Source organism: Pimephales promelas, chromosome 3 (assembly GCF_988280905.1).
Source record: "Pimephales promelas chromosome 3, fPimPro1.hap1.1, whole genome shotgun sequence".
NCBI classification, from domain to species: Eukaryota; Metazoa; Chordata; class Actinopteri; order Cypriniformes; family Leuciscidae; genus Pimephales; species Pimephales promelas.
In genome coordinates, this window is record NC_142771.1 from 22,019,378 (window position 1) to 22,047,355 (window position 27,978).

Here is a 27,978-nt window from a genome sequence, read left to right on the forward strand (position 1 = left end):
GTCTTAGGATGAGAACGGGCTGCTTAATTTGTGTTTTAAAGATGAATGAAAGTCTTACGGGTTTGGAACAACATAAGAGTAATTTATGACATCCGTTTTCATTTTTGGGTGAACCAACCCTTTAATCTTTGCTAAATAAATTAAAAAAAAAAAGTACTGACCCCAACCTTTTGAACAGTGATGTAGAAATGAACATTGTGTCGCTGTCCTGCAGAGTTTAGCTCCAACCCTGATCAAACACACCTGAGCAAGCTAATCAAGGTCTTCAGGATCAGAAGAAACTCACAGGTAGGTGTTTTTGATCAGGGTTGGAAGTAACTCTGCCGGACAGTGGCCCTCCAGGACCGAGTTTGAGAAACCCTGATCTAGATGAATAAATGTTGTGCATTGTTATACTAGCAAATGCATCAACTAATGTCAACAAATTGTATTGTAAAGCATTACTACAATTTTATATTATTGTCTGCTTTTGGAAAGCAAATACTGTTCCTTATGCATTCATGAAATCCAACACCAGCTCTCACACACTGACCACTGAGAATATGGCACTGCGCTCTATCAAAACAGCAATGAATAGCATCTATTACTGTATTAAAACATTCCTCTGGGAGCTGATTGGTTACCACCTACTCCAACAAACAAAGAAAAATGAGAATGAGGGAAGTATCACAGTATAGGCCTCTTTTGTTTGTAGATGAAGGATCAGTTGTGAGGAACGACTTGGATCTAAAAACAGCTCCAGCCAGATGAGGTCATAGCTTTGGATGTCTGTAAAGTTTTGCTTTCTCTAGGCTCATAAAGTGAGGGAAAGAGATTGAGAGAGAGAGAGAGAGAGAGAGAGAGAGAGAGAGGGAGAGAGAGAGGGAGGGAGAGAGAGAGAGAGAGAGAGAGAGAGAGAGAGAGGGAGAGAGAGAGGGAGGGAGGGGGGTTAATGGCTTTTCCAGATGTGGGTTTTGCTCCCTTCTACTCTGGCACTAAAAAAGAAATTTGAAGACTAAGGTAGAGGTAATGAAAATCTGGCCGCTGTTTGCAAAAAAGCTCATATTTTCCTTCAAATCATCAGTAAAATGGTTAAAACATTTTGTCTGTTGAGCAAATGGTCTAATTATGGGATACAATAGGAGTTTCTCCTAAAAATGTGAAAATTGTTTGTTCTTTCTAATGAATGGTTCACCCCAAAATGAAACTTCTAGCATCATTTTTCTCACCATCATGTCATTCCAAACATGCATGCTTTAATCCCCTCTCCCTAATGCAACACAAAAGTAGACATTTCCGATGATTTGTTGCACATCTTGTGCCATTCGAACTAGAACACATTTAATACGACATTTTAACATATGTAGAAATGACTAGCATTAAAAGGGTGATAATATATATTATTAGGGAAAATAAATACAAATATTTACAAATGTGGCATAACTCAAAATCATAAAAATGGGCCACATTTCCCCTTTAGTATTGGGCCAAAAAGCCCCCGAGGTTCTTCCCAGCTTTCATCTGATTGTTGTGGAATATATAAATTACATTTAATATCATCAAATTACAAAATCCCAGTCAAACGGATACATCTGAATTCTGAGTTCTTTACATAATACTATGAATTATACACAGGCCTATATTGCAATAAACTAACAATTTTTCACACTGAATGATTTTTCACACTACTCAACTGACCTAGGTTATGATGAATAATAAAGTTTCAAATGTATTATTTTATAAAAACTCTACTAATATTTTATAATATTTTTCAAATGAAACGAATGAGTCTACACTCTAAACAATGCTGGGTTGTTTGAACCAAATTTGGGTAAAATATGGACAAACCCAAATATTGGGTTAAAATTGGGTTAAATTTTTTCTCACGCTCACGTCTACGTCATGAGCGTGAGACAATAATGACATAACTTTTCTTTTAATAAAACTCCAGTGACTTCTTGTTACTATGCAGAATTGCACAGAAAACGTTCTTAAAATTATTTTAAAAACCTAGAGGGAAAACTTCACCAAACTAAATTCAGCGAGAGCACTTTGTACTCGGAGTTGGTGAAATAACACAAAGATAGTCAATTATTCATGGAAATGCCCTGAAACACATGAAATATTAAGGCAGGCTACAGCACTGATGTCCTTGGAGGGCAGATCACGGAGGACACCTCAATCCACAGCACAATCCAAAAAACCTGAACCGTGACAAGCAACGCCATCAAGAAGAGTCGGAGATCGAGAAAGCGAGAAAGAGAGATATATTCTGTAGAGAGCGGCGCTTACTGTGGCTGTGCCGGAGACCGACTGTACGCTGTTGTCTGGTCCGCTGGGCTCACTGTGCGTCTGGGCAGGGGGGTACATGTTCAGAGTGTGCTCTGCCACGGGGGTCTGGCCCGGGTAGTCTGGAGTCGGGTGAGGGTGGGACGGCGTGTACTCAGCAGGAATGCCGTTCTGAGGGGGAGCGAACTGGGCCGATGGGTAAGGCTGGGCCATGGTTTCTGGGGGTGCTGGGGCGTCTTGATTACCCTGAAAAAAAAACGGTGAACAACAGCAAAATATTAGCGACATCACAGCGTAGTTCACTAAACGACCAAACAAAACAGTATGTGGACACCTGAACGCCACTTCCATATTTACATTGAGTTTCAAAACCATATGCGGTTGTTTATAGTGATTTTAGCTGCAACAACAGCTAATAATTGCAAACGTATTATTTTATAAATCTACTGTTTTGTAAAATAAATGCTTAGCGTGAGTGGTGGGGATTTTGAGTCATCTTAGTTTTTTTCTAATCCCCAAAAAATAGATTCATTCAGATTCGTTCACCGACCCTTCATGGAGGTTACATTGTTACAAAACAGGTGATAGTGACAGATAACTCATAACTTTGAGCCTAGAAAGTGTTCAAGCATCCTGCAAACCTTTATGATTTTTTCACTTAAAATACAGATTCCATAACATCACTGTGTTCAGCTTGAGACGGATGTAAATTTTGATTTTTTTAATTTTTTTTATCGTACAACACACTCACATGATTTAAGACATTAATGTATACAATTACATTACATAAAACAAAAAAAAACATGTATGATAGTATCTTTGTTTAAGGATATATTTGTTAATAAAATGACAGCATCCAATTTAAACTCAAAAATCATATTGTCCGCAAAATTCATTCACGAAGTTTACACACTTTAGTCATATTGACTTTAGACATACAGGTACTGCGTTATTTTAAATATGCTAATGAAAATATATTGAAAAATATTCATGAAAATGCTTTATCCTTGTGTTTGATGGATAATCAGTCTAATGGATATTTTGTTTCTATTATTTATTGTAGTTCATTATTCGTTAAGTTATTCGAATAAGTTATTATTCACATTTTTCAGTGGTATTCAGCTTCATCCCTATTTTCTATCTGACGTTGGATCATGGGACTTGCTCTCATTCGGACACAAGAGGTCAGACATGATTCTATTGGTATTATCATTATGTCCACATACTTTTGGTCCATATTTGAGGTCCACACACACAAGCTTCATCTCGCGTCATTCATGCTCTCTGTGTGTTGAACTATTAGCGAAGCACACGCTCGGCTTCAGACGCAAGTTCTTTCATACAGCTGGGCCAATTAAATTACTGAGTTAGCATGCACCGTGACCAGACCGACAACAAATGAACAAGCCCACCCACAGACAAATGCGTTCTGTACACAACGCTCATCAGACCTTTATCTCAGGAAGAGCTTTCTTATTTGATCAAATCCAATTCATCCACCTCCCAGCACCCATATTATCCACTTATGCATGGAGATGTCTATACACCTCGCACACCAAATCTACGCTAAACCGTGCCCCAGAGAGACCAAAAAGCCATCTAAATTAGCGTTCGCTATCAATAAACAACGGCAGATTAGCAGAATGAAAAAAACATGATGCACGACAGCACAGGTAATGGGGAAGTTTCATGAAAAATACATTCATCTGAATGGCAGTGTGGAATTGATGTGGATACTATTTGTTTCACCCTTAGGTGATGGTACAGTAGCTTTCTATATTTGTCTGGATTTTGTATAACCAGATGGTGTGTTTTTGTTCTGTACAGCCATCTGGAAAATGTTATTGCTTTGAGGCCATTGTTATTTTAATATTATTTCTCAAGTATTATAATTCAAATGAGCTTTTATTTTTATATTTTCAATTTTTGGTTTAAGATTTAGTAATTTAGTTATGCTATTTTATATAGCTTTAAGTTAAGTTTTTCATCAAATATAGATTTTTTTGTATTTTAGTTTTATTTCAGTTAATGAAAACTTTTTTAAAATAGTTTTAATTAACAATAACAGCACGGTCAGAGGTTTCTGACAACTGTCAATTGTTGACATACATACAAGTAAAGATCTATAGCCATAATGAGTGTGGATTATAAAACTCAGATAATGAGACCTTGTGAGAATCTGAAGATTGTTTTCATTCATTTCTTTGACTTTAAGAAAGACTTTCAGTGTGTTTAGATTTTAAAGATACCAAAGAAACACATTTTAGGAGAAAAAATCTGAGAAGCAGGTGACTTTATCCAAAAATGAAAATTATGTCATCATTTACTGATGCATAAACAAAATATTTTTTGAAAATTATTTTGTGTCCATACAATAAAAGACAACATCTGATTCTGCAGAAAACAGAAATTCTTACAGGTTTGGACTGATTTTCATTTTTTGGTGAACTATTCCTTTAAGGCATTTTTTGAAACAGCTTTAAGAGAAAAATTCTGTTCACTCTCCATTTATTCTCACTGCAGTCTAGGAGAAATGATTGAGATATTAAAGAGATGTAATTGGTTATTTTCCATTCTTACAGGAGGAAACACTTCGTGACACACACATTCACATCTTCTTCATGCCAAACCATGAGTTATGTAGGCAGAGAGATCCCAGCGCCCACAGGCCTGTTGAAAACACTCTGACATGGGACAACTGCACATTATAAAAAGAGCAAAATATACTCTGCCACCACTTTCTCTCCTCTGACCACAATGCTACACTACACAGAAACACCCCCTACGTACAAAGCGTAGGATAAAAGGAGAAAAAGTTCACAGTCCTATCTGTGATTTACATGAATATTCCAGTCTAAAATTAAAATCTGTCATCATTTACTCACACTCAGTTGTTCAAACCCATACAGTATGATTTCCTATACAACAGCATGTGATGTGTGAGGAACATGTATGTACTGTATAGTGTACATGTATAGTGATGCCATATCCATGAACAGTTTTTTTATGTCAAATCTTTTCAATGAATATTAAAATTGTTATGTTTTGGAAAACTGGACTAAATCATTTGTTCAAATTTACCTCATTCTCTCAGTGACCTGGTTGCCCACTCGAGTGGAAGGCGATAAATAAAAACAGGGTAAGTTTCGAATTACCCACTAGTAGTGAATATTGACATTTTAGAAAGAATATACGGCCATATAGACCACATTTAGGATACTTTCATGGTACGTCGGCATATTTTTTGATGCTCCAGCTCCAGTAAGCCTAAGTCATGGGTTCAATTCCCATGAAATGTATGCCCTAATAAAAATGAATACCTTGAGTGCAATGTAAGTCACTTGGGATATAAGCATCTGCCAAATCTGAAAATGTAAACACTAAAAAGAGTGGTCAGGATGTTTTTCAAAAATTCACCTTTTGCCTTCTCCAGAAGTCAGTCACACAGCTTTGGAACAACGTGTAAATAATGACAGGGTTTTTATTCTTGGCAAGTTGAACGAGCCGAGAAGAGCCAGGAGGGAAGCCGCAACTTGCTACTCTGTAAACGGGACCTTGTAAAAAAAAAAATCCCTGCTGTTCCTTAAGCAGATGTTACACACATCACGCTGTTTTCCATTAACACCATCAGCACTTCGCATAGCACATTGATATTCAAGAGCGGGCACACCACGCCATAATTAGACTATCATTTGATCAGGAGTGCTAAACTCTTTATACACAAGTGTCAAAGACGTTAAGGGGAGGGTGGAAGGAAAGTTAGAGAAAAGGCAGTGGTGCTTCTCCATGGTGTGGGAAGCCCCTGACGGTGCAAGTCTGCTTGGAGCTCTACATTTGCGGTCATTGTAGTCGTGCCGTCGCTGATATTTTTTGGAGGCCCTCGTAAAAAATAGCTGTTGGCAAACACTGGGAGAAAAAAATGCGATGGCAGACAGTCAGGCTTAGCTAAACGCTTTGGCCTCCACCCTAATGAGAACCACATTTGGAGGACTGAAATATGTTTTACGTGGCAGCGCAATGGATTCATCACTTTACTGTGCTCGGCTTCCAGGCGAACACTTAAACATACGCAGCTATAAAAAAGTGGCTTTGTTTTGGTAAAGGGCTTTTTACGACACTTTGCAAATATAATTTCGCGCACAACGAGACTACTCCTCCCTCACTCCCGTTGGCGAGAATTCGCTCTAAATTCCACATGTACACGAATAGACGCGGCTCACGATCGCAATGAGTTCAACCGCATGCTAATGCCTTAAAATGATGGAAAGCCAGGTGGAGCACAGTAGCACCAAAGCGGTACGTGTCAAAGTTCTTGCCGGTAGTGTTCGACTATTATGGAGCAAAACAAACCGTTTGAAGAGCAGTGGGTCTAACTCTTGTCTGCCTCACTCACTTTTCTCAGGCTGGATGACAGAATTCGGCTCATTTAATTGATCATGTGCTGCCAAATTTGTGAGTTTAGCCACCTAGACCAACACGAAACAGAACTCAGAAATGGATTGGAGAGAAATGAGAAAGAAAGAGAAGGCGAAATGTGTGAAAAGAGAGCAAAACAGCTGCTGATAAGGCAACTTGAAAAAGAGTTGCTGGAGGGGGCTCCCTCTTTCTTCAAAGCGCACTCTCTCTCTCTCTCTCTCTCTCTCTCTCACACACACACACACTTTCTCTCGAACGCAGTCACACACAAGCCACTCGCTCTACTGTGCAGCCGCAGCACAAAAGGAAGACGCAGGAAAAAAAAAACGCACTAATGCGCTTGGTAAGCAGAATAACAGGGAAAAAAATACCTGTTCCACCATCTTGCTCCCTTTTTCCTCCATAAACTAAGCAGCTGCCTTAGTCCCAATCCCTGCAGCATCTGCCTAAAGCAAGCATCAATTATAGATGAGGGTGTGTGTTCAACTGCTGTGTGGCGAGAGGGAGAGTGTGAGTGTGTATGTGAGCAGGAGGGAAAGGAGGGGTGGAGAAGGAGGAGGGAACTAAAGCGAAAGCGAAGCTCCAAAATTTCTCTCTCTCTGTCACTCTGAAATGTTAGCGATTCAGGCCATTCTGGGAGCACGTAAACTAAACTTAATTTAGAACTGTGATATAGATTGTGAAAATATGTTAAAGCTGAGGCTGTTGTCCTGTCTGTGAATGTGCAGCTTTTGGATTTGGATTGTATCGCTGATGATGACATGAACACTAATCTCAGAATACCTGTTTTTTTAAACATATAGGAACTGTGAAGAATGGAGCCTAAAGGGACATGGTGATGGGAAAATAAATAAATTTGGAGGAACAATTATATTTCAATGCTTTTGTGTGCTCTCAGAAATGTTTTGTTTCCAACTTTGCAATTGGTTGCAAATTGGTTTTGTGAGGGAACCCAACGTTTCATAAAGGTTTTTGCAAGAGAACTTAAACGTTTTTCGAGGGAACACAAAGTTTTTGCCAGCAAAAAACACAAATTTGGAACGTGAAACTTTTGTGAGAGAGCGCAAAAGAATTTAAATATATTTTTTCCTCCCATTTCATATTTTTTTCCTTCTTAATGCACAGTAGCCTACCTTTATGGGCTTAGTAATGAACAGACCATTTTAGTCTAAAAGTCTAAAAATGTAATATTTAAAAATCAATATATTCTCTTAAAACAAGTCTAAAATCAAAAGGAAAAAAAAATTACAAAATTTCCTCTGAAAACAAATCAACAAATTTAAAAATCTAAGGAAAATAGCCTATTAATTAAAAAAAAAAAGCTCTACCATGTATTCTCTGAAAATAAGTCAAATATCACACAGGTTAAACAAATTGGTCCCACTTTATATTAAGTGGCTTTAAGTACTATGTACTTACACTGAAATGAATAATTTGATACAATGGACTTATCGTGTACATGCATGTTTTTACAATGTAGTTATATTTTAAAAATACCAGCAAGTAACTACATCTGTAAGTAATTTATGTAATTACATCTGTAATTACGCAGCTGACCATCCCTTTATACTAAAAACCCTTAAACCTACCCATACCACCACACCTGTCCCTAACCTTACCCACATCACACCTCAATAGCAGCAAAAGTGTTTTACAATACAACATGAGCACAATAAGTACTTAAATAATTACTTATTTTTTCAATGCAAGTACATAGTACTTAAAGCCACTTAATATAGTTATTCTGCAAAAATATAAACAAAATATCAATACGAAAATGATTCTGAGCGATCATATGTGGTTCTTTCACATTAGAATGTGATTGCATGAACTTTACAAATTCAAGCCGAATTTTGTCAACATGTTCAAAAATAATCAGGAACTTAAATAAGATGCTGAACGCGTTCATTGAACGATAGTTCAAATTTTGGGCGAACTTGAACTGAACGTACTGTATTACTGCCTGATGAACGTTACTGTGAACTTGTTCCTTCTGGTGTCTGTGAACGCACACTCTCTCAGTAACTTCGTTCAATAGGGTGCCAGATTTCTATAGAGCCTTCCAGACGAATACCCAGCTAAAACACACTGTTAAACAGGCCTTAATATGTAGGAAAAAAAACACCCAATCTGGCAACACAAGCCACCAGTCTCGCACCGCGGCCGCCACATGCGTCATCAAAACAAAAAGCAGCATGAGCTTGACAAAGCATCGAGGATGCGTCATATTGTATGATCATTTAAACGAGTTTTAAGACAAGGTCGGTGAGGATGGGAAAAATCTTACATTTCTGTGAAAACTTTGCCCGCCGATAAAATAATTGCTGTCTGTGATTGTATAGGCTAATGCTGCTGGTTGTATAACAAAATAAATAGCTCACAGCAAGTATGAACTATGAACTGAACTAGTTCGTTTTAAAATGTGTGAACTGAACTTTGACATAGTTCATGTAGAAAGTGAACTTTCCCAACACTGACCCTCGGCTACTCATATTATCGCTCCTGATGGTAAGGAATCACACTGCGTATGCTTGATTTATTCAGTAAACAAGAACCATAATGTTTATTTAATCAAGTATATGGTGCTTGGTTGGTCAGGTCTGTTTATGGTTTGGTTCATTTAAGGACGTACAACTCACTGAAAGTGAGTACTGACCCCTTGCCATCCATCAATGTAGTGGATTTTGGTTGGGCTAGGCTGAGAGGTAAACAGGATCAAGATCCACTGTCCTTGCTCTTTTAAACACACTGACTTGCACAGCGAAATCCTGGGCCAACTCTTCAAAAAAAAAAAAAAAGGGAAAATGGCTGAGGCAAGGCCTTCTTGAGCCCCTGCTGGGCCTGCCCTTTCTTTCCTATAGATTGGACGTTCGATCAACCTTCACCTTTGTTTTCTCTTCTCGCTCAATGCAGGATTCTCACCACAGGCGCTTCTTGTGTGTGTGAGTACGCATGCGAGCAAGGGTGTTTAAGGATCGGCGTGCTGCCCCTTCGCTCCAGACAGTCAGCTGGCTTCTGTCCAAGTCCATGGAGTGCCACTTCAGCTGGACACACTCTCAGTTTAGAGGGCAAACCATTCCCCAACAGACCCCCAGTGACATACGGCACTAGAGCGGGGCAGGACCCCTTCGACCGTTCATTATCTCAGACGCTCTTCATTCCCATTGAGCTTCACACTATGTTTTCGTATCAAACATTTTGCCGTTCGCACACAGTGAGCGTTACCCAACACTTCTGGGGGAGATCGCCATTTGGTGAGTGCGTGACGACTCGGAAAGCCAGACATGTCTCAGAGTAAACAAATTAATAATGCAAGAGGTTTTGTAGCGCATGGGTGTGAACTATTTTGAAAGTAACCCATTTCCCAGCAGGAGGCTACCTTTTAAACATGCAAACTCAAAAGATAAAGGGACCCGGCAGACGTCGTGAAAATATAACCGCCCCCACCAGAGAAAAGTTTCCACTAAAGGTTCAAGGGTGAGAGGAAGATGAGATATCACTGTAGCTCGGTGGGCACTGTTCATTTGTACACATTTTGACTAAAATATACTTCAAAGTTAGTAAAATATATGCCATGAAAAATATTTACTATGAATAGAATTTTAGTCCACAAAAATAAGCATTAAGTTCACACAAAAAAAAAAAAATTCGTGCAAAATTTTTTCCCAAAACATGCTATTCACTATAGACTTATACTATGCACCATGAACGCAACCATCTATAACATTATTTTGGCATCAAACATTGAATTCTGAGACATTCCCTTCTGTTGCATAAAGAAAACTAAGACAATCGAGTGCATGAAGTGTTCAACATTCCACACATCTTTCTTTTGTTAATTAAGTCCAACTAGGCATTTGAAGTGCACTTTTTCCTTTTTGGAATTTTCCATGAACACACTACTTACACTATTTACAAGTGTAGTTTAGTTTTATTTTTTAATTCAACCATTTCAGAAAAACAAGTTAAACGTCCTTGAAGAAAGTGAAGAACCCTTTGTTAACATATTAACGTTGCCTGCGGGACGCCTCCTTTTGCGAGCAAAGAGGTGCACCATAGCCCCGAGTTAATGGGCTAGACGCCGGATGAGCCGAGTGGTGGCTAACCTTGCCTTGTTTCCCATTATCATATTAGCCGGCATTAGCGCGGGAGCTCTCGTCTGCCGCCGCTCAGCCCTGTGCCGGCATTAGCACGCCATGCAAATGAAGATGTAAAGAGGAATCAGTTCATCAATCACACTCGCAAGGGGATAGTGTGCGCAGGAAGAGGATTAGCCGCGTAGTCCCTGGACCCCGCGCAGGTCTCCCTCCTGTCACACAGCGTCTTTAATTAAACATCTTAAAGCACTCGCCAATGGCACTTCCTGCATAGTGGGGCTGCACTTGCCATTTGTCACAAGGCAAACATCTCTGCAGTCCTCTGAACAGTGTGTCGACAAACTCTTTTGGTAATCCTCCTCCTCCAGAAGCATCTCCATCTGTACAACCTTAATAAGCTAAATCGTCACCTGATGGGAAATCAGACATTACCATGATGACTGCGGCGGCTCTGGGTCTTTTAAGAGGCAAACAAAGGAAGCCCTTTACACATAATGGACAGCAAATAAAAAGGGCCGCCATTTTATTTTCAGGTCAAGTGATTCTATTGAGAATGGTAATCGGCATATGCACCGGTTGTAAGTTACCAGGTGCTGGAGTGTGTCCCCAAGCAGTTTAATTAGTATTAAAGGCTGATCTGGATTAAGTGGGTTGCTGTGATGGACACAAATCCTGTCAAGTCGATACCAATAACAGAAGAAATCTCTGTAGGATCACAAAAGAAACAGCCGGGCCGGTGAATGGATGCCGCCACCGAGTGTGCGTGAAACCGTTCTACAATTCCAGATGTGTTCCTGCATAAATCCAGACCATATAGGGCCTCAAGTGGATATGCACACAATGTGATGATCATCACTCGAAAAGGTGAAGCTGGGCGGGGACACCTATTTTCTATCAACTTCTCAGACTTTCACAAGTTTCACACATTTACTGTTACAAATTACATTTTGAAATCCATTACCGCAAAACTAACTGTGGTAGAAAACTAACACTAGAAAACAATTATTTCTATATAATCCCCCATAAACCTCTTCTTTCAATTTCTGCTAATATACTTTCCTATTTTGTTAAAACTAGTGCTACATTATTTTTCATTTACATTTAGGTGAACGTTTTAAATAACTGTTATATTGTAGAGTTATATATCCAAATTTCAAAGTGGTTACACTGATGGTGTTGCACCCTTACTCCAAGTTATCTCCAGTACTCTGAATCGGGTATCCCTTACTGTAAAGATTCTTTTATGAATCATTCTTAAAATGGTTTTGTTTAATTTCTTATTGCACTAATGACACATAATTTCATCAGATCTGGGCTTGTGGAAACCTTTAACAGTATATAGTGAACTCTCTGAGAAGACTCTACTGTAAATGTTATGTTTACCTTTTTTTAGAGTCCACACATGCAATTTTCCTCGCTGGCTCTCGGACTTTTGTTTTAGACTGTGAATGTTTTGGCACGCATGTCTATCCAACCACACACACAGCTTAAAACCACAGGCAACCATTTTGTGAGTTGAGAATACCAATTTGAGGCATGGTTTCACTGACAGACGCAGTCTTTGCTTTGGTCTAATGGTATTGGATGATGTTTTTATAGTCAGCGAGATGCAATAATAAGATCTCAATAGCTGGCTTGCATGAGAGCCTGAAGTGGGCGTATTTTGAACACAAAGCCATGCAATCATAACCCAGTTCCTTTTCCCTGTTGAACTCTGAGAGAAAATATGAACACTTTTGGCTTGCATATTACCAGTCTCTGAGTACATAGTGTGCACGGTATGAAGAGGCAGTAAAAATGGATCCATGCCGGAACCCTCATGCGACTCGGAATTTCGGATGAGGAGCACTACCTAGACAACCGCAGATAATGACCAGCACGCTGGCTGGTACATTGCCTCCTGGACCATTATTCACCAAATGATAAGACGTTTGTGCGCACAATCACTTTTAAGGCTTCTTTGTACAGCTGCAGAGGATTTTCATTTTTATTTCCTATATTATTTGAAAGACTTAGGGTAAAAGGTGGTTGAGAATAGCAGTGGCACACATAAAGGAGCACAAATGAAATGGGGCACTAGCCTCGTGGTATGGACTTATCCACAACCTCCCATACTCAACCCCCCAATATACAGTGGAAAAACATGAGCTGGCTTTAATATAATATATGCTTAATTTTTTAAATATAAAAATATATAAAAATATAACAATATTATATATTTCTTAAAAATATATGAAAATATATTTTTTAAGTAAATAAATACCCAAACTAAAAACTCAATACACGCAAAATGTTAGAACCTCCAGGGGTGACCCCTCTTGAGCAAATTGAAACTACAACAGCGAGAAATAACTGTGCAAAAGGATCAAGTGATGTGAACTGGACAGAGCGGTACAGCGAGTGATCGATCAGACCACGCCCCTTTTCTGACATGTTGAGACATGCCCTGGTTTGCAGAGAACAGCATTCAGTTTAGTTTCACTTTGCAAGATAAGCTTCAGGTTGTGTTCGTGTGCGTCAGTGACCACAAGTAAGTTATCATTAGTTATAAAGTATTATAAGTTAATAAGTGACTTTAGCATTTGATGGTTAAATGTCAGTAACAGCCTTTTTCTCTATTATGCGTAGATTGTATGGCATTCTTATTGAAGTTCACATTTCAGAATATGTTTAGCCCTGTTTATTTAAATGACTAGAGAGAGTATTAGCCTCAGTTGTGTTATGTTAGTTGACATCAATGTTTATTTCCTTTTCTTTAGAACCACACCTACCACACCTACACAGTAAAGTTTATACATAGAAATAGTGCCTGTGCATCTGTATTAGGAAAGTATACATTAAAGCTTTCAACAAATATTCCTGCCTTCCGTGTCCTGACTAGACACCCCATATTGGTGACTAATTTTCGCAACCAGTAGAGCCCCATTACAATAACTAAGAGGTTGGTCAAATCAGATGGCGGGTACGTAGTCAGAGCCGCGTCCCCCTGCAGATGTTCTCTTCCTGCCAGCTTTCCTCTGATACACATCAGTCTCGGCCAGCTTGTTCCAGGGCTGGCCGCCGCTTCAGATGAGGAGCTCATATACATTTCCAGATCACAAATTCATCGCCTTCCCCCCGCTGCTCCACTGGAACAAATCTGCTTTCCATTCCGTGTCGCAAATCTCATGTTCTAGTAGGGTTGAACTTGGAGGGGTTTGAACTGTGTCGGATGCATCGCTCTCTCTCTCTCTCTCCCCCACAACACAGAATATATCCCTCTCTGCTCCTCCAGAGACTGTCGGCCCTCCCCGCCACTCACAGCTCAGCTCAGCCCAGCACGCCCACTAAACATTGGCACTGTCGCTAATAAGCCTAGGTCATTAGTGTGCCATGTTTTGGGCTAATTTTCTAATCAGAGAGTCAGGGTCACCACCCAAAAACCTCCTTGTTCTGAGAAGTTGTACCACTTCCTCCTACAACACACACACACACACACACACACACACACTCACGCTTGGGCTCCCATGTGCTGTAATTATATGTGGTGGATGTCATGTGGGTGAAAAGGGAACGCGTGGCAGGCAAAGGCACTCAGCAGTAGGGTCTCGGCCATATGGAGACAGCCTGGAAACTGTCAGGCTCACTTAATAGATGTTGTCCTTTGGGACTCAGGACGGCAGGTTCACATGGAATAAACACAGATCCTCGGGCTGAACGCGGATCGGGACGTGAATCATTCCTTAATCTCTCCAGCAGCCCCATTTTGTCAATTTCTAAAGGGTGTCATAAAGGGTAAAATATATTCATCACCGTCGAGATGTACAGTAGAGGAGAATTAAATAACTATTCACAACGGATACACAACAGGAGGCCATCTCAGAAGTTCTGCGAACATCTACAAAACTGGTTCAGAGTGTCTGTGCTAAATATAGTTGTCAAACTTTAAAGTTTAACAGTCAAATATAAATGAGCTAAAAGTAACATACAACAAAGAGAATGCCACAGCAGCAGGCCGACTCTAGGGTTATCTAAGCGAGCCTCAGAAATCTTAATTACAAGTTAGCAGGCTTTGGCTATGCTTTAGCTGTGTGCGGGTAATTCTATTAGCAGATCTCACACAGCCTTTGAAAGTGTTGAATACTTGGCTTTTCATTTCTCCATTATGTTTCATCAATTGTAGATCAGCCTTGGATCAACGATTTGTTTGTGATGTGGCGTGACAATTTTTATGAGGAAATTGTGTTTCTGTGGGTGTTGAAGGCGAAGTAGCTTGCGGCTAACACGCGCTAGCTTCAGTCTGGGATGGGGTCTGAGTCATCGCCCTGTGATCGCAATGAGACATAAATTGGAGGGAAGCAATTGCACAACACAGCAAACGGATAATAATGTTATTAGGAGGACTGTAGCTTATGTTTTTATGCTTAAAATGCACAAATCTTTCTGAATCAGCCTGAATGTTTTGTTCATAACATTAGCAGTCTATAAAAGTATCCATGCGCATGCATAAAATCACCAAATATCTGAAATGAAAACGTGGACATCATTCAATATATAAGTCAATACATCATTGAGTGAGTTTGCGTGCATCCTCATAATGCGTTTGTAATGAGATTTTGGCTATATTGAGAAACTTTATCTCATGTAAACTCAATACTTTAATCAAACATATGTGATTGATTAAGCTCATAATCGGAGTAACAATTCTCACATTTAACTATGTGGTGTACCCTGATTTTAATCGCAATAAACATGCATGTAAACACCACAATTACCTCTCTGACCATAGAGCGGATGTGCTTGGACAGTGCTGTTCGCATAAATTCATGAATGAACTCCTGAATGAACTCTGGTCAAGTTTTCCCTATACTCAGAATCGCTAAACTCTGTCAACAACACAACTCTCTGCGCAGTATCTGCTCCGTATCCTCATCCAGAAAGCGATGCAGCGTAGGCAAACCCAGTTACAGCAGGGTTGCAATGTTCATCACGGCTCCGAATAACCTTCCAATATGTCGAAAGTAACATGCCTACTGTATCTGAGTTCATCATTTGTAAAATGGCAGTAAAAATAACCACACTAATAAACGGGAGTGAAGAGGTTTGCCTGTGTCAAGTAAACATCTTTCTGCAATTAAATCCATTATTGGTGCACATGTAAAGATAGTCATTAAATTTGTGAGTCAATCCGGTGTATATTTGTCTAAAGTAATTAGTAATAATGTGATGACTCATTTATTAATACGGGTATCTAATGCAAAAAGAAATCAAAATAGCTAAGTAATTACAATAGGTTTTCTAAACGATTTAGCTTGAAATAAAGCTGACAGCCTCAGTGAACTTCAGACAAGTTTCTATGTTTATTAGTTTATTATTCTTTGTCCTAAAACTGAAAATTAAAGATATACAACTGCATTCCTCAACTCCACTGTCCTGCAGAGTTTAGCTCAAATCCTAATCAAACTCACCTCCCATCAATTTTCTAGGAACTCTGAGACCTTGAGCTGGTTCAGTTAGAGAACTAAACTCTGCAGGGCTGTGACCCCTCAGGACCGGACTTGAGGAACTGGTTTGAACAAACAGGTCAGCCTATGCAGGTATGCACTTTGTTTGCATGTGACGAACTTCAAGTGCGACGAACAAGGTTCGGCCCTAATCTCCCGTGCACTACATGAAGTTTTGTACAGTAGATGCACATGTGAAATGTCAGTTGACACAGCCATGAAAGCGACAGCAGCATGAACACAAAGTGCTCATCAGGCCAGAGCATCTCCTGCAGACACTCTGATGCTTGTCATGTACAGGTGATTTTAATTATAGCCATTATTTACACAGCTGAAACAAAGTGGCAAGGTGGCACTGAACCAGGCTGTCAGGCAGCCACACACTCTTACTGCCTGGAGAAAGCGCATTTCATTGCCTTACTCGCCTTTCTCTCCCCCATCCAGCCCACCCCCTCCTCACGGTCTACTATTTCTCCGCCTGTCTCTCTCTCTCTGTCTCCCTGCCTTCCTCCTATTCTGGGTGATAGGAACATGCAGTAAGGACATTAATCACGCATCATATTTAACCTTGGAATCATGCCATTTACTATTAGCTTTGATGTCTACACTGTATCATATGAAGTTAGCCTAATATATTTTATGAATTTATTTATTACATTGATTTTTGGAATACTTCATTCTGATTGGTCATAAGTAGCTTTCTGCAGTTAAATATTTGATATCATTTTATATAAAAAGGTTAACCTGTATAATGGATTTTTGTTGAAGGGAAACTGATTTCCTACTGTGCTAATTTCATGTCAGTACTCTGCGGCCTCTTTCTTCCCACAAATAATTTAAACTCAAGATCAATATTCCACGTTTATTCAATAACAACAGACATAATGTACAGTCATTAGGTCATTATTGCAAAATAAAGCACTTTATGATGATATAAAACCAGATCACCCAGTTTACTTTGTGATAATGACCAAGTGATATATATATATATATATATATATATATATATATATATATATATATATATATATTAATTTTAACTATTAAAAAATGCACTATATATATTATATTAATTATATTATTATGCAAATAAACAACAAATCCAAGATTTAACATTTTTGGACCTCATTTATAAAATATTATAAAAGCTTCCATCTTTTCCATTCCATTTAAGACCAATGGACTGAAATCATCCTCAGCTTTCAGGCCAGCTGGAATTCTTTGAGATAGCAGGAACCGTATTATCTGTGGATCAATGGCGAGTAAAGGGGGTAGGACGTTAATACCCTTTGATCAAAGAGCTGTCCTATTTCTGGTTTGTGTGAAGAAAAAACAAAGGGAGGGTGGGGGGTAACAACAGTGGTAACAAGGAGAACAAGAAACAGAGTCTGTGTGTGTGAGGAAACAAAGGCTAAGACTCTGGCAGTTGCTGCAGGGTCTCTGATGACTGTGTAATGACAGATGTTTTGAAGCGTAGCTAGGAGAGGTATGACCAGGCCTAATGATTTCTGGAGCGAGCGCACAGGTACACTAAGAGCAGAACTAATCACACACAGATGGACACACACAGAGAGCCGCAGGAGCAGGCCAGGACACACAGATGTCTCTGCCAGAAACGAACTCACGGCCCTCCGGGAAGGCCGGCGAACCAGCTCCATCTCCAATTGGTTTCTTTAATCATGACTATTAAAGCACGTGCATTTGGAAGCATGTCACTGATGCCTTAAACAGGATGAGACATTATTGTGTATGATATGAACAGCTCAAACAGAAGGTATAAGATACACATATTTTCTACTACACATGCAGACCAGTGTGGGTTGACATGATTTATGATAAGACACATTTCTTAGGGGTAATCGCAACGGGGAATGTTGAGCATGGGGGAGACACGGCCCACCTTAAACATTTAATCCTTAGCCCCATAAATTTTAGGAGGTGATCACAAGTTCACTGCTGGATGGAGCACAACATCAGAACGTATTGGTTATAAGATGTTTTTTAAAAGGTGTTTAACCTCTTACCTGTCACCTGCCTGTTTTTTTATCGCCTTTTTTATTATATCACATATTTTAGTAGTTATCATAAATTAGGTATCATTTGAAAGCTTACAAACTCAGAATTCATCATCTGATAAACCCTTACCATAGAAACGTTACTCTAATTTTTTTTTATCAGGCTCTACCCCTTTTGGGCATAATATTTCATAATTTATGATCAAAACCTTTTCTAATCTTGACAAAACACATATTGTCAGAAAGGTCTGTGTCTCAAGGTTCCACATTTTGTGACAGAATTGATAATTGGACAGAAATTTATTAATTTGTTAAGGCAGAATGTATACAACTAAATTCAATGGAATTCTAAGTCACCCGGTGGCTATGTTTGGAACTACGTACGCCTAAATAAAATCTCATGGGAACTTACATTTTTGTGATATCAACTTCAAATTTGGAACATAACTTGGTTAGATTTATGGCTTTGATTTTATAGTAATTTTAGAGTATTTTTTTTTTGTAAAATATTTATTTTATATCAAATAAAAATATAATACAGTATATTTGATTTACTGTAAATTTAAAAAAGAAAAAAAAACTCTTAAAAATGCAACACTTATCATACAAGACATTAAAAATATACATATCTAAAACATATCTGTTTCAGTATGTATATAATTGTTATATATATATATATATATATATATATATATGTATACATCTGTCTCTTAATTCATCTTCTTTAAAAGCTAAAAATAGTCAAACTAAAACAAAAATTTGAATAATCTAGTCGATCAGTAGATGACTAGTCATCCATTCCTCTATATAAATTCTGTCTTGGTTAAAAAGCCTTTAAACCAGTGCAAATTAATGGCACGTCGTTTCATGCGCAAGATTTATCTGTCCTTATCTGTATTATGGGAGCTGTGGATTAATTACGTTTCATTTTCCCTATATTGGCCAATTTCATGCTTTTGCACAGTTTGAAAATATTTACACTAGTTACAAACAATTAATTCAATGGCTTGTTAGGCAGCCCAGAGATTTTGTGTGCGAGCGCAGAATGGAGGGTTGGCATCACGTGTGTGCGCTCACATGTGTCTTCATGAGTGAGCTTGGAGAACTGCATCTGTCATAATTACATTCACTGTGTTGACAGGCCTCGCCATCTAACAAGATACATCCCATTATTGCCAGATGTTTTAAAATTGACATTATAAATGTTTACACTGTGTAGTAACCCGAGCTATTAGTTTCGACTAGCGACATAAAATACTCCAAAAGCCAGCATAAAAACATTAGTGTCAGCTGCTGTAAAAGTTGTGCTATTAATTTTAGCAGAGGATGCAACTTCTCTGAATATGGCCCATCTGTTTTGGCGTCAAATGGCCCAAATTACTTTACGAAAACAGTTCCATCAAATTATTTTCATCACCGTTTTCATTGCAAACGCCAGCCGCTCAAAGTTAAAAGGTCGTATTTCCGCATCATCCATGCACCGACACGTCCGCTTTGTACGGCTGTGCAACTTCGAGCGCATATGTCATCAGTTAAACAGGCCGCGCACATACGTTTTCGTATGTGTAATGTTAACAAAGCACTGTGGGAATGTGAGGTTGAGAGGTGCGGTGAAAAGTTATCACTGTAAATTAAAGGTATGACCGGTGGAAGCCCAAGGGTTTACACTGGGGTTATCGGGGGCTTCCACACATCAGCATCTCCTATCACACATCCGGCGGTTCCTGTGAAGTGTCATAAACTGCCGGGCCCATTTCCAGTATCGCTGTGGCTCCCCGCAAAGCCCCAAGGGCCTTGCTTTACCAAACACAAAAGCAGTGTTGCCTCTCTTTCTCTCTCTCTCTCTCTAAAGTCAATACATGCAGCTCTTTGTCTCCTCATATCAGGTATTTTGAGTTGAGCCCAGGATCATAACCCCCTCCCTCCCATCTCCCTTTAAAAAAGAGGCTGCTGGGAAATGTAGTCATGTCTTGTTAAAAAGGATAGAGTTTTGCTTTATTTTGAGGTTCAACTGATGATATTCTACTAACTACAAGAAACTTTGCAACTACATGTCAACTAACTCTCATTAGAGTATTAGTAGACTGTAGACAGTGGACTGCAAAGTTACTTCTAGTCAGTAGAATATCAGACAGTCAACTGATATGCTAATGTGATTTAGTTCTTTATAGTTAGTAAAAAGTGGATCATAAAATTAAAGTGTTACCAATGATAGTTCACCTTTAAAAATGAAGATTTTGTCATTAATTATAATTACTCTCCATCATGTTGTTCCAAACCTGTATGACTTTCGTTTAAAGGACATTCTGAAGAATGTACTGCTTTAAAAAAAGATGCTTAATGCTTATGAATGTATCGTAGTAGTTCACAAATTTTTAGTTGGGACAGAAACCATATTTAAATATTGAGGGACCATATTGAGGGATAGATTTCACATTTACTACATCACATTTTTGTTTAATTATTTTGTCTACTGATTTTGTTTTAGTTTTTGTTGAAAAGATGTTTTGTCAATTGAAAAAATGCCATGTTGTTAAACTACACTACAATCCATTTTTATTATGTTCAAATATTAAACATGGCACAATTGACCAATGCCTCTTGCGTGAAGAACGAACCAAAATTCAATTGATTATTCACTGATTCTTTAATGAATTGTTCAGAAGATTCAACTTTAACAAACGATGCATAGTATTATGGAAACCCTGAACCGCAACGTAAAAAAAAAGAAGAAAATTCTAGCATTTTGAGATTAAAGTCTAAATATTTAGAGATTAAGTTAAAACAATACGAGAACAAAGTTGTAATATTTTGAGAAAAAAAATTGAAATTACGAGAAGTTGCGGGCCAAATGATTAGATATGATGCACTTGAAATGTATCCAGAGAGGATTTACGGTGAAGAAGGAGACACGGGCTACGAGTCAACCTGCCACAAAGTTTGGACCAGGATTTTTTTTCGTGCTAGTATAGGCGTCCTACAACAAATGGTAATGCCATGTAAAATTTCCTTTTGTTGAAAGCACAGATAAAAGTAAAAAGCTATTATCATATTTAGATCTAAATAAGAACTTCTATGGAAAACTGTATTCTCGTAACTTTATTCTGAAAATATTTCGACTATCATCTCGAAATGCTAGAATAGTTGTTTTTTTTAACGTTCAAATTTCTATGAAGTTTGAAACCCCCAGAACCGATTAACTGCAAAAAGAACAACTAGTACATTCTTAATAACATCTTCTGAATTCCACAGATGATTTAAAGTCATAAGGTTTGAAATATCACATCGAGGAGTAAACGATGACCAAATTTTCATTTCCGGGTAAAATTACAGCTTTTACAAGCAGGAACAGTGCATCATAAGAGCTCAGGTAGATCTACGGATTTGCTTTGCGGTGGTTGAGCAGGAAAGCTGTGGCTTTAGGAGCTTTGTGTCAGCTGATCCCAGCACTGCACAGGCTCTGTAACACACACCAGGAAAAGCACAGGTCACCGGGCAAACAGGAGGGATGTGCGAGTATGCATGTGTGTGCGTGTGTGAGACTTGGCCCTTGGCACGTTTTCCTGATGCAGAGTGGGGGTGACAGACAGAGCTGACAGGCCAACCTTTGCACTGCGTAATAGACAGACAGGGAAGTGGGAGCCGCACTCTGTCACCGGGGAATACAGATGTAAACATGGCCACTCTATCACCCACACTCGCCTCCCTGACAAAACATATTAGTGGTGGAGTTCTCAGTGCACACCTCTGTGCTTAAACTCGCTGATGATCTGCATACACGCACACACTTAGTGCACGCAAGCAAGTGTGCCGCCGTGGGAACGCATAGCCTGCACTAATTGGAGTTTTAATTGTTGTGGTGATTCTAGTGTGTCACTGATATATCTGATGAGTCTGACGTGACTTATTGACAGATCTCTAGAGCGTGCGCGGCGACCTGACAAAAACGCATTGATTAATTACTAGCCATCCAAGACAATTAACTGGATCAGAACGCGAAAACGAGCGGCGAGCAACTTTTGCCGCGCCGCCATCCTACCCTCGTGTAAACCCTCTGAGGATACATCAAACAATTTCTTTCCCTGCGTTTCCAAGGCAACGCTAATATATTAGCTCACCAGTGTTACTGGAAAGCATTTCACTTGACAGTTTTGAAAATGATTTAAAAGCCGGCTTAGTATGTGAATCTCATCCACACTACAGTAAATCAGGCTGTGGACGAATCCCTCTCCAGCTGTCACGAAAGGATCGGGGAGGGGAACAACAGGCTCCTTTGCCTGTGGTCTTGCTGGAGAGGCTAGTTTGGGTGAAATATCTCCAGATTCCTTCTGTTGTCATCCATTGTTCTCACTCTAGACAAACCAAGCAGACACTTAGGCCATTTGTTTTCACAAGCCTACATACAGTTGAGTCCAAAAGTCTAAAAAAAATCTAGCTTCTAATAATACACATTATACAGTATAATGTGCATACAAATAAATAAATCCACATGTCCTGCTGTACTCAGGAATCTCATGTACAAATGTATGTGTAGACTAGCAGAGTCACATAACAGCATCATCAAAACACTAGTGAATCCGGCATTGAGTGCTGTTAGGTTCACTTCTGGTTTGTGGAATCACTGGTGTTTTAGTCTGTATGTTAATATTTGAACACTTTTTTGTATGTATTGTAGAATACTGACTGTGTAGTCATTTTATAGAACTCTGTTCTTTTTTCTTCCTTTTTTCTCTCTCTTTCTTCCTTTTCTTTTTAATGTACTTTGTAATATTATGGTATAGGGCTATGGACCATCTTGTGTATGTGTCCTGAATAAAGATTATCTATCTCTATCTAAATAAAAAAAAATCACTAAAAATTGGCATGCATTTCAGAATTTCTTTATACTTATAATTTCTCCACGCGCATTACTTGAGCTGCATAAACTCTTAAACTCTTAAACTTTTAAGAAGTTCTTAATGTAAAATCTATCCCAAAAAGTGCACTACTGTTTGGGGTCAGTATTCATTCATTTATTTGTTTGTTTGTAATGAAATACTTCTATTTAGCAAGGATGATTTAAATTGACCAAAAGCAACTTTTACCATTTTATAAAAGTTTTCTATATACTTTGTACTTCATTTTCAACATGGATAATAATAAGAAACGTTTCTTGAGCAGCAAATCAGCATATTAAAAAAGTTTTAAAGGATCATGAGACACTGAAGACTGGAGGTAATGATGCTGAAAATTCAGCTTTACCATCTTAGTAAAATATTAAAATTTTACAATATCACTGTTTTCACTGTATTTTAAAAAAAAATCAAATACATGCAGACTTGGTGGGCAGAACAGACTTCTATCAAAATACATAAAAACATCTTACAGACTGCAAACTTTTGAATACTAGCGTAACTTAAGTGATTTATAACCTAACTCTAAGACAGTATCATCTTTGCAGATTAGAATGCATTATAACTAGCTCAGTAATTATAAATAAATCTATATTTAAATACCCAATATTTGTGAAAAGAGTATTTTAAGGTAAGGTTCAATTTGAGTTTTGCACATTTAGCTCAGCAACATGTAAATCGTAATTAATAGTCCACAACATTTGAGGCATTGTGCGTTTAGTGACAGTATGCTACCTTAGCAGTCAGCCACCTATGTAAGCAGCAGGCAGCTCACTATCTCCCAAAAATGAGGAGGCGAACACTATAGGAGAGGAGCTCTGCTTCTTGCTCTCATCACAGCCTGCGCATATCTTCTAATACCCATCTATTCCACAGCGTTCTTCCTCTCCGCCCACCGATGCATGACACCCTCTAACAGGGCCTTGCTTGCTGTTCTCCCTTTGTCTTTTTCCCCCCACCAACATGTTTTATCTCCCCGAGTCTTTCTCGCTTTCTCTCCACCTCCGTCTCCCCCTCCCCTCTTCAGTTGTGTTTCCCTGCCCCTCTCCGATTGAGCTCGCTCTCCCCTAGACGGCGCAGGTTGGTGTTGGCACACATAACAATTGCAGAGGAGCTTCTAGCACTTACAGTAAATGAAGCTCGGGCAGCAGCCCACTGAGATGCATTAGATTAGGTAATTGAGATATGAGTGATGGCGCAGGCCAGCCCCTGCCGCAGAGGTCTTGGAAATAAGCATTTGCCGCATCCGGCGTATTACAGGCTCAGATTATGGAGGGCCCTGATAGAATAATGTCAGGCGAACACGAGGCTAAAATTGAACTGTCAAGAACTGTCAAATACACAATAATGTGCTCGGCAAAACCAAGTCATTTCGCCACCCTGGACTGGCTGACGGACCACGTGCGCTTCAGAGTGCACTTTGAGAAAACATGCATCTGATACGTATTCAATTTAAGAAACTTGAGATGCTAATGATTTTAAGCAGAACTGCTTCCGTTGAGTCTCCTAACAGGATTTGCGAGTTTGTTTTTCTTCAAGCGAACATGTTTTAAACCAGCTGTGATAGTGCGCTAAAACAATCACCTGTGTATGGATTAATGGCTTTAATTCTGAGGACTGGCAGGGTGTAGCCGCACAAATGCCCATACGTGCTCCGCTAGCTGTGAAGTTAAATTGATTCAGGCCTTGGCATCTCTGAAATGTGATGCCGTAAACAACTTGGATTCAGTTCAGCACGTTATATATATATACACACACCTTAAAAAAACTGTGGCTATACTGTAGAATATACCACAGTGTATAGCAAATATCAACTTTCCTTTATTTTATTGCAAAATGTGAATTATATTATCACACAGGCCTGTACAGTATACAAACTACTTGAATTTTTATATACTCACATGAAACACAATATATAGCACATTTCAACTGCATGATTGTTTATATTGTTGAATTTTTTATTACATTAATCACAGCTTATTAAGTTTTATATACAAGTTTAGCCAACTTTGCCCACATACAGTAATGTAAAACGACATACTACTTTATAAAGCAGATCTTGACTGCATGATTGTTTATATTGTTGCAAAATGTAAACAATCAGCTAAATGTGATGACAGTATAAGACACGTTAAGATATTATAAAAAATTAACTTATTTTCTGTAAAACTGCTTTGAAGCATTGCGTATTGTGAAAAAAAAAAAACTATATAAATTAAACTGACTACATGGCTTATTTTCTTTACTTATAGACCTTATGTAGCCCCGCCCCTTTTCAGCGTTGCGCTCGTTGTCTTTTGACTTCCGGTATTTTCATAGCGATCTTGCATAGGTTTGAATGAACTGCTCGTAAAAAAAAATTCCCGGTCGACATTTGTTAAGACATCTGCTTTAGAATGCTTATGATAAACATTACAATGCTCATGATAACTTTTGTTAACTCTACATTAAGTAAATACACTTCACCAGCTAATTACTCATCGACAGCGATGTCATAGAAATATACAGAGCGACCGCGAAACCGGAAGTTCAAAGAAAATATTCTAAAGATGACGGCGCCCACGTTTCTCTGGTGCATAAGGTCTATAGTATGTAGCCCACAAGTAAACCTTATAAAAACAAACTGTATTATCACTCAATGTATAATTAACTTGTAAGTCACCCAAGCGCAGGATAAAAAACAGGTCTCTGGCAATGGTTTTTCCTCTTTCAGGATTGAAGAAAGAGATATCATCACTTGAAATAACCCACCAATCAATACCTCACCGTTAGCATGTGCTCACCAACTTCCAGTGGCAGCACTTCATTTAGGTAATGGCCTAAAGAGCCAGTGGGAAAAGAGTGGACTGACATGGCAACCCCACGCAGCACACACAGCAGAGTGCACTTAAAGCACAGCCGCCGAAATCAGGGCCAATTAGTGTGTCTGTGGACCGCAGCAGCTGGGCTAAATCTGGGGGCAGAGGTGCTAGGGGCTGGAACTGAAAAATTGTGGTAGTCCTGAAGCAGGCTTTTCCTGAAAGAAAGAGAGGAGGGGGTATGCGAGGGAGAGATAGAAAGAGGACAGCGGCCCACTGCCGGTCAAAGAATACAGTGCACTCTTTTTCCGCTAACCTCGCCCGACATCAATCACGCAAGCTGGAGGTAGAGTGAGAAGTCAGCTCGGACACTGAGGAGGAAAAATATCTGTAATGATTGACACAGGGGGTGATGTGTCGACCTCTGCGCTTTTATCGAGACTGACTGTAGAAAAATATATTCATTATGGACTTGCTTACTATTTTACTTGTTTACTCTTAGTCCATTAATATAAGCTTTAAAGCCATCTATATCCTAGCGTTAGCGTATTCCTTAAAAACACTCTTAAACATACTGCGTCACAATATATATATATATATATATATATATATATATATATATTTCTTACAGGAAAAGAGACATAAAATATTGACTTTTCATCTTGCACTAATGCTAAAAGTATAAAGTCATGATTTATGAATGTGACCTAACTAAAGACTCTTGGCTATAAAAATAAATAAATAAATAAATAAATGGATGTGGCAATACTTGGTATTTTCATGTTATGAGTTATTTTAGTATTATTTATATACAATTTCATTATTTATTATCATCTTTTATTTTTTTATTTTCCTTTTTTAGTTAAAGGCTTACATAATTTTATGTTTGTCATTATTAGTTTTTGTTTTATTTTTAGAAACTATTTCTACATAACTAATTAATTTGTATTTCAGTTTTAGTAATTTTAATACTTAATTAGAAATTAGAAATGTTTATTTGCCAACTAACCATAATCATTTCAGCCTTATTTAGATTACCGATTTAAATAATTTTTAATAGTTTGTTAACAATAACAACACTGGTTATGACCAAAATTTTAATTCTATATATTTTCTAAATAAATTGACTTTAGTTTTAATGTTTTAATTTCAATCAAACATTTCAAGTGAATTTAGGCATAACAACATTACGTAATGTATAAAATTATGGATATAAATTTATATTTGCGTAAATGTAAAAATAGGGCATGTCTAACTAAATATCCAATACTGAGTGATGTTAACAAATAAAACAACAACAACATCAACAACAAAGTGTTACGGATATACTGTCTCACTGGTGCATCCAATGTTTATATCTCTCAGCAATAGAAAATAGAATCACAGTGATTTTGCCAAATAAGACGTTACTGGATCAACATATTCCTGTCCGAAAATTTTGACCCAACCCTATCATTACCCTATCATAACCCTAAACCTAACATTATCGCTTAATTTAGAGGGAAATGATACTGTAGGTGAATAACACTGATGTAGAATCACCTAACCCAAAACATGACATAAACTGTAAACTTGTCCTTCAAACCTAATTGGTTGTTTGGAATGTTGATCCAGAATCAACAAAGATGTCGATCCATGGAACATGTTCTTGGTGACATCATGTTCACCATATGTCAACACAAGAGACAGAAAAGTGCAATTCACACAACAAAATGAGTTTGATTTGTTGTGACGTGTGCATCCCCATCTCAAAAGTGGTTGTCTTTGAATCTTGGCAGGGGCCATTAGATGCTCTGAAGGACAGAGCCGCTGCGGCGGGGTGGTAAGAACACGATGTGGAGAGCAAAGCGAAAGTATCTTCAGGACAAAGAGCGACCGCAGCGGGACAATGAGTGTGAACAATCCAAGCGTTTTATTCATCCCGCTGTTGTCCTGAGCTGGGGCTATCATGCATACGCACGCCACCACAAACAAACTGCAGCATGGGCCGCTCACTGTTTTAACCTGCA

At 38.6% G+C, this 27,978-nt stretch overlaps 1 protein-coding gene across 8 annotated transcripts in view; it reads right to left on the bottom strand.

The window, feature by feature from the left end:
* rbfox1 (RNA binding fox-1 homolog 1) overlaps nucleotides 1–27,978 on the bottom strand; it is a 252,524-nt gene that overhangs the window by 41,674 nt on the left and 182,872 nt on the right. For 7 of the 8 annotated variants that reach the window (XM_039686223.2, XM_089128490.1, XM_089128492.1 and 4 more), the window contains one exon: nucleotides 2,272–2,514. In XM_039686223.2, the coding sequence (XP_039542157.2) occupies nucleotides 2,272–2,514 (243 nt within the window). Of the gene's footprint in view, nucleotides 1–2,271; nucleotides 2,515–7,055; nucleotides 7,209–27,978 lie in introns of those variants that run through there. The other variant, XM_039686225.2, reaches the window with a different exon arrangement.